At 36.1% G+C, this 13056-nt stretch overlaps 1 protein-coding gene across 13 annotated transcripts in view; it reads left to right on the top strand.

Annotated features, from left to right (window-relative positions):
- Positions 1–13056, top strand: part of CLASP2 (cytoplasmic linker associated protein 2) — a 147602-nt gene that overhangs the window by 99568 nt on the left and 34978 nt on the right. For 6 of the 13 annotated variants that reach the window (XM_059850469.1, XM_059850460.1, XM_059850452.1 and 3 more), the window contains 5 exons: positions 832–933; positions 6023–6193; positions 7107–7214; positions 10927–10989; positions 11658–11764. In XM_059850469.1, the coding sequence (XP_059706452.1) occupies positions 832–933; positions 6023–6193; positions 7107–7214; positions 10927–10989; positions 11658–11764 (551 nt within the window). The remainder of the gene's footprint in view (positions 1–831; positions 934–6022; positions 6194–7106; positions 7215–10926; positions 10990–11657; positions 11765–13056) is intronic. The other 7 variants (XM_059850502.1, XM_059850495.1, XM_059850486.1 and 4 more) reach the window with 2 other exon arrangements.

Genomic DNA, 13056 nt, shown 5'->3' with positions numbered 1-13056 from the left:
ATAGCTATAATTCAGACAACTGGGATCTTCCTTTCTTCTGTAATTTCTTTGTATATGCTGGATGTTACAAGGAACATGGCTAACAATGAAGAAAGCTTTGACCAAACCCAAGAGAATTTGGCATTCTAGAGAAAAGTGAATCTCTTGTTTAATTTGTAGATACTTAGTTTAGTTTGTCTCTTGCTTGGCTTTTCTGTCTAGTGAGGAGAGTAGTATTTCTTTATATCATGTTGTCATGAGAAGTACGTAAATGCATTCAGTGTTTGCAAAACGCTCTACAAGGTTTGGGAAATCCTGTAGAAGTCTGTATGACTGGGGCCAGGAATACAGTAGAATCTTCAGTAATAAAAAAAGCTAGTATTTAGATTTCTAAAAAGAGAAGTAAAGTTAGGAAGAAAGCTCAGAATCTGTGGTTTTATGACAGCAAAAGTAGAGATAGAAGCTTGAGTAATCATGACAAGACTGTACCTGATACAGCAACATTAGTGTTTGCATTGTATTGTATTGAGTAAACTTCCCCTTTTTTAATGTACTAGACACATATATGTTGGAAGGAAGACCTAGCTAGCCAGTCCAGGGTGTTGAAGGTGTAATGTGCAAATTGTTTGATGAAACATGTAGCGTCAGAGGAAAAGTATCTTGCTTCCTCAGCTATTAAATTCCTCAAGGTGTTCAAATTTCTACTAATTATCCCAAGCGAATTGTCACCAGTTCAGTTACATTACGCTTCTTTTATATGCAGAAACTTAAGAAAATATTAGTAAATACTACTGATGCTCTGCTTCCTGCATGGCTGTGAAAAACTGATTTAATGCCCTTTTTCTTTTCTAGGTCGTATACGATCAAAGCTCTCCACCCCTTCTGTTGGTATTGGAAATTCTAAAACAGATTCCAGAGGACGGAGTAGAACCAAAGTGGTGTCACAATCTCAGCGTATGTATTTTCTGTTTATCAGTTATACCTGATAAAGAGGCCAAATGCTTAAGCATATATTCATTGACCAATGGCTACAGTCAAAGTTAATTTTTATAAAAAAAAGCTACATACTGAGTTGTTGTTCTGTGCCTTAGGTTCATCATCGCCAGACCAAAATGAAGGTATTTTTTTCAGTGTTTTGGGTCAGTGGTATTTGCATGCTTTTCTGATTCATGTTGTTTTTCTCTGGACAAAATACTAGGTTAGGTCTTAGTTTGCCAATTAAATTAGATAATGTAGTAGGAAGTGAAATCTATCCTTAAATTCTGTCTTCAATTATAACTTCTCAACATTCTTTTCCCCCCTTTTCTGACTTCCCCAACATCAAAGGCCAATAAACATGGACTAGTAATAGAGAAGAATGGGTAGGCTGAATGATGTCCTCATTGTTACCTGAGAGACCTAATTTTCCATTTTTAAAATAGTCTTATTTTAGCCAGAAATACTCATTTTCTTTAAGCTAGGCACTGCTATAGCTCTTGGGTATAAACTCCTTCTTTTTGTATTACAGTTTTTGTCTTTACTTAACTCTTCTTTGAAGGAAAAATACTAACCCCTGACATTACAATCAGTTACTGAGCTTGTGTTGAGTTAAAGGGTTAAAACAAGCAATTTAATATGTGTCAGCTAATCCACAGTCATTTTCTCTGTGTGTTTAGTAACCAAAGCAGATCTAGCCAAGCGCTTGGTCATTAATTAAAAAGACCTGATTACCTCACATTCTTGGCACCGGCTGACCTATTGCAATTTGTCCACACATCTCATGTCTCCAACAGACATTTTCTGACTCAGCTCTGTAGCATTTTCAGATTCTTACCTTTGTCTGATTAAGTGAAATGCAGCTAAACTAATGAAAAGAAGACAAATGCACAATAAAATTAAAATTAACTTCCCATGTGTATAAATTGTCAGATCTAATGTTCTAAACCAGGTTTAAAATTTTCAATACAGTTAGTTTGCTATCACTAACCATATCCACTTTCTTTAATAAAACCCTTTAATAATTTATTTAATGGCAGAAGCATTTATCTTCATAGCAGTGACTACATGTATTATAAATAGAATTAGAATTATTTTAGAAGTTAAAAAAGCAGGTAGTAGCTGTTTTTTTCCTGTTAGAGTACTTGCCATTCAGTTTTGCATAATTTAATTTCCCAACAAGTACAGTTGGATCAAGCCTGATCTAGTGTTTTCAGGTTTTCTGAAATAAAGCTTTCAAACAATGTGATCAGATAAATGTAGCATACTAAAAATTCAGTGGAATCACTACTAAAATTCTACTACTACTGCTACTACTAAAATTCAGTAGAAGTTGTTCCCTTAAGGACTTTGACTATACTCTGGTCCCAGAAGTGTTTGTGAAATGAGAGCCTTCAAAGGAGTTGTTGGGACAAAAGTTCTGCAAAACTTGTTTTACAGATTGCAGCACTGTACCATAAGCAAAGAATATGTGAATAATTTAAGAGGGAGGGAAGGTAAAGTTCCTTCTAATTCCTTATTCCCTTCTATGAAAAGATATAAGCAGTGTCTGTAACAATTTTTTCATTAGTATTAGAAAGTTGGGAATTAAGCTTTTTGAAAATACTTTTGCCCTTTGAATAGATTTGGTAAATTTGTGAAGATTAAGTGAAAATAAAAGTGAAGATAATTGATAAATGTCTGGGGAAGGGGATAAATTTAGGTAGCAATATAATGCTTTAGTGATGATCACTGTCATATAACATTAAATAACTGTATATCCAGAGAAGCAAAATTAGGCCTTTCCAGTTTTTTTACTAATAATGACAGGGTTGGTTGTGGTTTTTTTTCATTTTTACACAGTATTAATGTCTCAAGAGATAAATTGAGATAACTAGATCTGACTACATGTGATGATGTGTGAAAATTAAATGCATGAATGCATCTTTACAGCCTTCTATTACTACTTCTGTTCATAACCAGTTGCTTCAAATAGCTCATTATAACCTGTCAGTGGGGGAGAACAAGAATTCTGAGATGTTTTAAGGAAGATAAACAGGGCAAATACAAATGGACAGGCGAAGGAGAATTCTCAGGGACTGTATGCCAGCTATTTGGGTGATGCTTCTTTATGTGACTGAAAATTTTCACAGCATTGTGTGAAGTGTGATGCTTAATGTTTCCATACAGGGGATTGTTTAAGTTCCCCAGCTTATATAATGAGAGAATAGCTTCATACTAGATTTAAGCTTTTTTTTTTTCTTTTTAAAAACCACTCTAGCACAGATGCTTTTGTTAATTTTTGGGTTACAGCTATCTTTTGTTCAAAAATCATTTTACGAAAGACTTGCAAATTTGAATGCTTCTACAAAAAACCATTTTTTTAGGGTTTTAAAAGCCCTTTACTCTTCTATTTTTAAATTAACATAAAGTAAATGCCTCTTTATTTTACTCCTACCTATGGAAAAAAATGGTTACATTTCTTTCCTCTTCTTTCCAGTTTGGTTGTCGGGTAATTTAACAGAGTCTTCTAAAATTGCATTACAGTTGACATTCAGAGAATTTCTGAATGGAAACAAATTCTTCCTTTCGTACTCAAGATTACTTTTAACGAGGAAAACAAAGAATTCTATGCAAGTCTTTTCAGTTATGCCATTGTGAATTTGGATTTTTGTTTTGGTCATCCACCGCACCTGCAGCTCAGTTCCTTTACTGTTGTGTCTCAAAAACAAAGTTTTGATCTTGTGTGTAATTTTTGTTCAGCTGTTGGACTTCTTGAACCTTTTTGGCAATGTAATATTCTTTTCAAGTAATATCCAGGCTACAGTTTCATGCTTAATTGAAATTTAATTCTTCAGTGTTGAGTTGTTGATTAGAAAGCTGAAGAATTGTAATTTGCTTGTGCAGCTTTGCTTCATCTGCTTTGTACATAGCATCTGAGTTTAATTCTTCAATTGTGGAAGATACTTAATAGCACTGCTTTAGCATAACCCCCTTGTGGCTTTTTTTCCTGTGTGAAATGACTAAAGCTTTCTTATTTCCATTTGCCATTCATTTTTTAATCTGCTCTGCTCCCTCCCTCTTCATGGATTATAAATCCCTACCCTAATCCTGCCTTTACACTTGTTCAGGATCACAGTCTGCTAACCCCATTGGTGGTAAGAGTCTACAGAATTTGTGTACACATCATTGTTTGATCACCTGTTTGACATACCTCATTTAAGGACCCTATTCAGCAGAAATTCTGGCTGGCTTTTTACCATATGCTGCACGAAACTTAATTGGGTGCAATCTTTACGTAGGAAGCAGGAGAGATGGGAAGGGTTTGTCATTTTGGAGTAGTGCCTTAGTAATCTATCTTTCATCATTCAGCTCACTTAGGTCTGGTGGTAGTGGTTAACAGTGACAAGAGTATGCCAGTGCTGCTGTTTCAGGCTGTGTAGCTGCATTCAGTTAGCTTACGCTGCAGTGGTACGCTTTGCAGGTCAGACTATTAGAAGGATGTAATAAAGTATTAGAACAAGTGGTTCTTCTGAATATTCTGAGAAGAGTAAGTTTTTTTAGATTTCTGACCTATTGAAGAAAATGTACCAGTCTGCACCACTGTGAAACTTTCAACAATATTTTTACTGTTTTAAAGAGTTAGAAAAAAGGAAGAAAGCATAGTAATATCAGGTCTAAGTTGAAATACCCTGATATGAAGAAACAGTCAAACCCTTAATTTTTGCACATAACAGCAGTTTTTTAGGTTTGTTTATTCTTCTGTTGCTATACAAGTTGTGCTTGTTTTTTTCCAGGCTGCATAATACTTTATTTATCATTTCTGCTGAATAGGCCCATAGTTTGGAAAAGGGATTTTGCTAAATAATAATTTCAAGTTTGAATTCAAACAATGAATCTGAAAGTACATGCATGGTACATTTTTTTAGATTTCTCTCTTCCACCCAGCATATGTTTTACTTCGTTTGGGATTTTGTTTCTTTTCCCATATAGTCAAGCTTTAGTCAACTTGTATCTTTTTTTCAATGTGTTTCATAAGAAGTAACCCATGAAATTCACTTGAACAGTTGCATGTTGTCTGTAAATCTGATAGCATCACTGTGGTCATACAGTTACCTGATTGTATTTTAAAGATTAATGAAGGGTTCAAAACTGTATATAATTAGTCTTTGATTGAAATTCTCTTTTGCTTTTTATTTGGTCATATTTCTTGAATTGTACAGCTGGAAACAACATATTAATATCAGCTGGTGATATAAATTAGTTACAGCTAGGGAAGAATGAATTCTTTACTAAGAACTTAAAACTTGAATGTTCTGTAACTAAAATTTCGAAATTAAAGATAAGTGACCACAGTTTCTGGTAGTGATAGTGTACCTGGTACATCTGTAGTACTTTGTACTGTACAGTTTTAATTAACAGAAATTTAAGGCACTTAAATGTATCCTAGTTAAATTTTTAACTTGTTTTAAACTAATTGAAGATTTTCTGTCATTTGTGGGGTAAGCTCCACAGAAATGTACATTAGTACTCTGTCTTCTGTCATATTTTAATGTCAGAATAGTCCTTGAAGACACCATGCATTTAAAAGCAAGGGAGAAGATTACAAATGTTAGGAAAATCACATTAATTAATTCTAAATTGGTTGCGTTGGAAGAGCTGGGATAGTTATGAAATCCTAGTTTAAAGTTTCTCCCTTTAGCTTTCCAACAGGTTAGTTTGCTTGCTTTTCTTTATTAATAGAAAATGTGGTTAGCGGGACCACATAGCTTAAAAAAAAAGAACACATTCATATTTGGGACTATGGAGCTCTTGACAAAGTCCAGAAATAATAATTGTGGTTTCTTGAGCTCATGTAGTGCTAAATACCATGTCAAGTGCTTCCTTGCATCGATAATTTTAACTACCTTATATGCAGTACTGTAAGAACTCGGACCGAGGCATTCTATTTCATGTTTTTACCTTGTAAGTTTTTCCTGATCATTTCAGTCTCCCACCACCTTCCTACTAACTTCAGGTATTATTTTCTTTTTAACCATGATTAATTGTCCACTGTGCTGTTGCTAACATTTATTCATTCTACCTCCAGCTGGCAGTAGATCGGGGTCTCCTGGAAGAGTTTTGACAACAACCACGCTTTCCACTATGAACACAGGAGTTCAGAGAGTGTTGGTGAATCCTGCAGCTGCACAAAAACGGAGCAAAATCCCACGAAGTCAGGGATGCAGTAGAGAAGCTAGTCCTTCTAGGTTGTCAGTAGGTAAGAGTAACTAAATAACTCTTGGTTTCTTTTTATAGCCCTTCTTACTTTAAGTGCTGGATATCTACAGCTGCTGTTTAATTATAGGTGGATGGAAAAAATAGAATATGTCCTAGAACGTGGCTGTTTTCTGAGGCTAGTTTTTGATACACAAGACAGTTTTAAACTGAAACTGAAATTTGAGGTTTGTCTTGTCAGAATGTTGTAGTTGTTCTTTTCCTCACCTCCCTTTCTTCCTTCTCTTTTTTTCACTTCACGCCCAAAATACCCATATCCTTTGAATGAAAGTGTAATACCATTTTGGAAATCTGTTCTTCATTACTTCATGTCTTCCGTGTATGTGTGCGCACATGTGTAAATGCTGTGATGCTGAAATGAAGGTTACATGTCTTCAGCCTCAGTATAATTCGATTGCGCTTTATTGCACACAATGTTATTGAAAAACATCTGTTGATTTTAATGGTATTGATGCTGTTCTTCCTTTGTATTGTTGATTTTTATCTTAGCCGCATAATTTTATTTTCCTTCTTTATAAAGCTGTGGAGTTTTCCATTGGTGCTACTGTTGATTAACTTCATCTTAAGCACAAATTCTGAATCATTACTCAATGTTGCTCGTTTTTTCTCCATCCTTTCCAACGGGTCTTTCAACCACTGTGTAAAGAATTAGTAAAGTTCCATTTTAAGCTGTGCAAAAAAGTAATTTCATTGAACTGACTACATTTAGACTAACCCAGCACAATCAAGAAAGTCTGTAAAAAGGGTTATGACTTAAAATGCGACATAATCATCAATGTCTTTTCTTAGAAATGCATCTTTGATCTTACTGCGGAACAGAATTGCATTAAAACTGCAACTTTTCTTATGTCTTCTCCCTTTGTGCCGCTGTTTGTCTGCACCCTGAATCATACTAGCGCGAGGCAGCCGCATTCCTCGGCCTAGTGTGAGTCAGGGCTGCAGCAGGGAGGCCAGCCGTGAAAGTAGCAGGGACACGAGCCCTGTCCGCTCTTTCCCGCCCCTGGGTAAGTACTCGGAGCCTTGTCGTGCATGGCTGTCCCTGCCCCTCCTTACGTGCGCCTAACGAATCCGTGCCTCCTGCGTTTAGCTTGTAGCTGGCCACCGTGTTCTCCCTTCCTTTGGCTCTCCCCCCACTTACCTCGATGGAGGATTGAGCAGAGTGTGAATGGGCTGCACACAGGGAAAATACAGGCTTGCTAGGCTTAGTCTGAAGTACCAAGTCTAGAAAGGTGTGCGATGCGCAGTGTCCAGGTGCCATTTTGAAAAGGCACTCCTGGTTTTGGATGTTTTTTTGAAATGGCTTCTTTATCTTTTTATTGCAGCACTCATTGCTTGGGTACTTGAGTCCAGGGTCAGCTGTTGCTCAAAATTTTCTACCTAGTCAATGAATTATTCTAGTGTGTAAGGAGAAAATGCACTTAATTATGTCCCCTTAGCTATATGGTCAGCAGCTTATTGTCTGACATGAATTGCAAGGTTTTGCAAGATTATCAGTGTGTTTCTGAGATGTCAATGAGGCGTAAGGATATTACTATATTATTTCATTAACATGTTGGCTAAGGATTAGGGAAGGTTTTCATCTCCATGTATTTTTGACAAGGTTACTACAAAGTTGATAGTAAATTTTTCTTAAAATGCTTTTACATATTGGGGGTTTGTTGATTGAGTTTTTGTTTTGCTTGTTTGGTAATAATACACTCTGTGCAATTGAATCTGAAACAGATCTCTTTTTGGTGTTACCTTTGTCTGAAATAGTCTTCAGTATGTATCCTTCATATTTGCTTTGTTCAGTGTAGCTTACAGTTAAGGACTTCATAATACTAGCTGTTAAACATAGTCTGAAAATAGTAAATCTCTGGTTTCTATCTCAAATTGAGGCACCCTACTGTATTCCTAATTAGCACTGGACATATGTTGTGGTCTGTTAGGGCTTCCTGCCAGCCATGGTTTTATTGGGAAAGTACAGATTAATTGAATGAAAGCTGTTTCAGTAAGTAATGCTAGTTTGCCCAGATGCTGTTTAATTGGGAAATGATACTAAATGTGGATGTTATGCAGGATCCATTAGGAAACCTGTATTTTTTTTCTAAAACATGGCTGGGAGATTGTGTTGAAGTACATATGTACCTTCTGTTCTTTTAAAAACAAGGGTGTTTTGCAGAACTCTTGGTGCTTCTTTTGCTGCATTACAGCTTGATTTGAATTACATGCATTCAAGATCAGATTTACATTTTGTAATTGGTCAAATGCTTGCTATCTTGAGAAGGTTGTATTAGGCAATACCATGAGATATTTGGGATAGATGCCACTGGAGGTTTTATTCTTAGTTATGTAGTTCAGTTTTATAATTCAGATATCAAAACAAGTACCTATACTAGTGAAATAGGTGGAATTGTCTGGTAGTGCAGAGAATGCAAAGTACCATGTATAGGAATCCAGCATTGGTTTAAAAAAAAAACAAGAGAAATTATACTCGGAATGGGAATCAATGAAGATTTCTTTTAGTATGACTTTTAATTTGAATGATTTAAAATGTCATTCATTGTTTTGTTGGTACAAGTGAAAGATGAAATATGGCAAATTCAGCTCTGTGTATCTAGAGGCAGTTTGACATGGGGTTGAATAGGAGAATGTAACTTGTATTGCCTCTCATTGTCAGCACAGAAATTTTTGCTAATGAACACAAATGAAATAGAATGGATTTTATCCCCCTTTAGGGTATAAAATGACCTAAATGCTACATAATTGCTTCACTGTATGCATTGGTATGAAGTGTTTATGTAATCTCACATCTCAGTATAATGTTATAAACTGGCAGATAAGAGCCATTAAGAAGCAAGTGATTTGTAATTTACATAGAAGTGTCTACTTCTGTTAAATATAGTCAGTATTAAATATCAGACTAGTATAATGTCCATATTTTAGCTAAGAAATCATTCATTTCATCTTAGTGTGAGTCCATTTAAAGTCTTATTTTGATTCATACTTTAAAAAAATGCAGCAAAAGTAAATACTTGACATTTTCTGCAGTTTGAGGGGTACAGAGAATATTTTTGAAAATATGTTTTGGAATGAGGTACATTTTGCCCTATATATAGTGCTTTTTTTCACTATCTTAAAAACTTGTATAGCATATTTCAAAAGTATGTAGGGGCAGGAGTCATTTCAAGTTTCTTGCCCAAAGTTTGAATTTTTAGTTTTCAGTTGAACCTGTAATTTTCAGCGTTCATTGATGGAAAGTAAGGGGAAAGTTTATCCCATTAATGCTTGTATTTAAAGAGCTGTCAGCTGTGATGTCTGTGTTGTGACACCCTCAGTCCTGTCTCCTTTTCCATGCTGAGATTCACTTTCTGAAGAACCAAGCATTCCATGAAGCATTAATACCAAACTAAAATGCCCTAGCCAAACATCTTTATGTAGGATTACTTAGAAATAAAGTACATCACTGTACCTTATGTAAGGAGTGGAGAAGTTAATGAGGAAAGACACAGTGTTGTTTCTGGGATCTTTACAGGGCTTAGGATCGTTGTGGAAGTGCACTCAGGTTAAAATGTCTTTCTCAAAATGTTGTTTGGTCCATGGTTCACCTGTATGTGATTCAGATCAGACTCTTGAGTGGTCTTGGCTAATCAGAGAAAAGGATGATTAATTTGATTTGTCTGTTTGTGCTACTTTATATATCCAGAAGGAGTAAGATATGTGCATTTATGGTTGCTTATTAAATTGTAAGATTTTATCTAGGAGTTTTGCCTCTGTGGGTGGACATTTGGGTTCAAGTTTAAATTGTCATTTATGTGGCAATAAAATTCTGACTTAAGTGAACTGAAGAAAAAAGTTGAATTGTTTAAAAAACGTTTAATTTAAAAATTGCTTGTTTTAAGAAAGAAAATACTAGCAATGGTGAGTCAGCTTCTTCAGAATTACTAAAAAAGCAGTTTTATACAAGTGCCGTAAGGAATGGGGTACTCAGTTTTATTCAGAAATCCTTAAGGATCTTCAGTTTCCAGTTGCCATACCTTTAAAGAATCTTAATGAGCTGTAGTAACTAACATGTGTTTCAGCTTCACATTTTATTCATTTAAATAAAATAGTAAGTATGTGAATTATTAATTGCATTGGTTGCCTTATGTTAAACTTTTAATTATAATTGGCTAATTTTAACTTCATTTACATAGTGGTGAGTTTTTACTGAGGTTGAGTTGTCTGCAACATAGGCAAGAATTCAAGTGTCTACAAATTGTCAGCTGCCAACACAGCAGGTTTGTGCAGGAGGCAGTTTTTGCAGTTAATGTTTGATATGTGAGCTCTGGTTCTGACTGGAGCACACAGAATTTGGTTAAGTCCACAATGCAAGACCAGTGTCAGTGGACTGATAACTTTTTAGCTATTTCTTTTGATTCTGTTTGCGTGTGAGTGTGTGCATTTGTGTCTGTGTACCTTTTCTTCTTTGAACTTAAACGTACTTGCTTTTACCCTGCTCTTAATCTTGTAAATTAAAAAAAAATTATGCATGAAATGTCCAGTTACATAAACCTATATAATCATATTTGGTATAATCAAAGAGCTACTCTGAAGATTTTTGCTTCTGTTTAATACTCAGTTTCTTGTGCTTAAGCTGAATCTTTTTGATAAATATTCTCTTGTTCACCTGAGCAGCTATTGCAGCACTTTGATTCCATGGTCATAGATAGGGTGTATTTAATCCTGTTATTGCAGCTTCCAGACATCACTCCAGATCCACTGGTGCCCTCTACGCTCCTGATGCTTATGGGGCCACAGGTGAAGGATGAGTACCCTTTGCTGTCATCTGTGCAGTCATCCTGGATTTTTTTTTTCCCACCCACTTGGTTATTTTCATAGTTCAGTTTTAGAAAGCATTATTTATATTAATTTGAGTTTTGTGGTTTTAATAATCCAGATAGTTGTGTTTATGTTGCTAGATTTTGTCTTCACCCTTATCCTCCAATGTTAATCCTTTTTTCCTTAACATTTTTCTACTTGCAGAAAAACTTTTTTTTAGTTTTCTATTTGTTTATTATTTGTAGAGCATTCTTTATGCATGTAGTTTTCTAATCAACAATCTCAATAGCCTTCCTATTGTATTTGCTTTCTTTCTAAATGAAAACAAAAACCCAAAATGAAGAAGACATTAATTTTTGAAAAAGCAAAACTTCTTTCAAATAAAACCATTGTTTTATAGGGGTTTTTCCATGTGATGTTGGAACAGAATGTTTGTGGGTGACCGGCTTTTTACTTGAATTCTTACTTTTGTCTGTACCACTAAAGACTTCAGAATGGAAATGGTTATTTTATCCACTACATAACTTATTAAAAATGCTAAGAAAATGCTTTTCTTCTACTTGGGTTTTTATAAGTCAGTGTGATATTTACATGCCAGCTTTCTATTCTGATTGAATTCTTTGTATTTATTTTTGTTGTTGTAACAGGTACTGGCTTTGGAATTAGTCAGTCGAGTAGATTATCGTCATCAGTCAGCGCTATGCGAGTTCTGAACACAGGTTCTGACGTGGAAGAGGCAGTAGCAGATGCTTTGGTAAGAATCACACACTTACCTTGTGTGGGTTGCAGGCTCTTTAAGTGTTTGGTTCCTGTACATTAGCATGCAGAACAACTTGTAAATTACTGTTGTATTGGCTTCTCGGGGCGGGGGGGTGGGGGAATAAAAAAGAAACTGAGTTGCTGGAGCTGCAAGTATTGGAATTTTCATTCCCTACAGAAAAAAAAAAAAGTTTTTAACTTTTGAGAAGAATGCTTTTTTTCATGGCAGATAGGAAGTCTTGGACTGTTGTATTGGAGTGGCCTAAGGAGCCACTTGAGCAGGCTGAACTAACGAGCAGTTTTCTCACAACAGCCAGAAAAACTTCAGGATAGGTTGAAGGCTTGTTAGAGCTGGAAATGATGACAGCTAAAGCCCTCTGCTTACCAGAAGGCTGGGTGCCATTTAAAGTTTTTCTGTCTGACAGCAGGTGAAATTGATACTAAAGAGAAAATGATGGCTGGGCAGCCAAGCCCCACAAAGCCACTCTCTTTCTCTCTCCCACCACTGGTGTCAGAGAAGGAATCAGGAGGGTAAATGCCAGAAAACCTGTGGCTTGAGATAAATGGAAAAGCCACAGGTTTAATATGGAAAGCAAAACCCATGCACCTAGGCAGAGCCAAACAAGGAATTGATTCAGTGCTTCCCACAAGCAGGCCATCTCCAGCAGAGCAGGGTCCCGCCACACACAGCAGTGACTTGGGAAGACAAACACCATCACTCCAAACATCTCCCTCTTCCTCCTTCTTCACCTCACTTTATATACTGAGCATGATGTCACGTGGTCTGGAATGTCCCTTTGGTCAGTTTGGGTCACCTGTCCTGGCTGTTTCCTCCCACTCTCCCATTCACCCCCAGCTTTCTGGCCAGCATGGCAGTAGGAAAAGCAAAAAAGGTCCCAGCTCTGTGTGAGCCCTGCTCAGGAATAACAAAACCTCACTATATTATCTACAGTGTGGATAATCCACCACCACAAACCCAGAACACAGCCCCACACCAGCCACTGTGAGGAAAGTTAACTCTAGCCCAGCCAAAACCATCACAGCAGGTAGCATTTCATAAGTTTAGTTTTCGTTTTTCTTTAAGTTTTCAAAATATTGCACTAAATTAAAACTGGTTATTCTTTCTTAATCTATGCTGTTCTTTAAAAGTGTGGGTTTGGCTCCTCTGCCTTCCTGCCCCTGTAAGACAAACTGAACACCTGATGGATTTTCCTATTCTGATATTTACATCAGCAAGTAGAAATCCTTGGTTAATTTAAAATACTGCTGCTATGAATCAGGTACATT

This window comes from Haemorhous mexicanus, chromosome 1, assembly GCF_027477595.1.
Source record: "Haemorhous mexicanus isolate bHaeMex1 chromosome 1, bHaeMex1.pri, whole genome shotgun sequence".
NCBI lineage: Eukaryota > Metazoa > Chordata > Aves > Passeriformes > Fringillidae > Haemorhous > Haemorhous mexicanus.
This window is presented reverse-complemented; position numbering and strand designations above follow the sequence as displayed.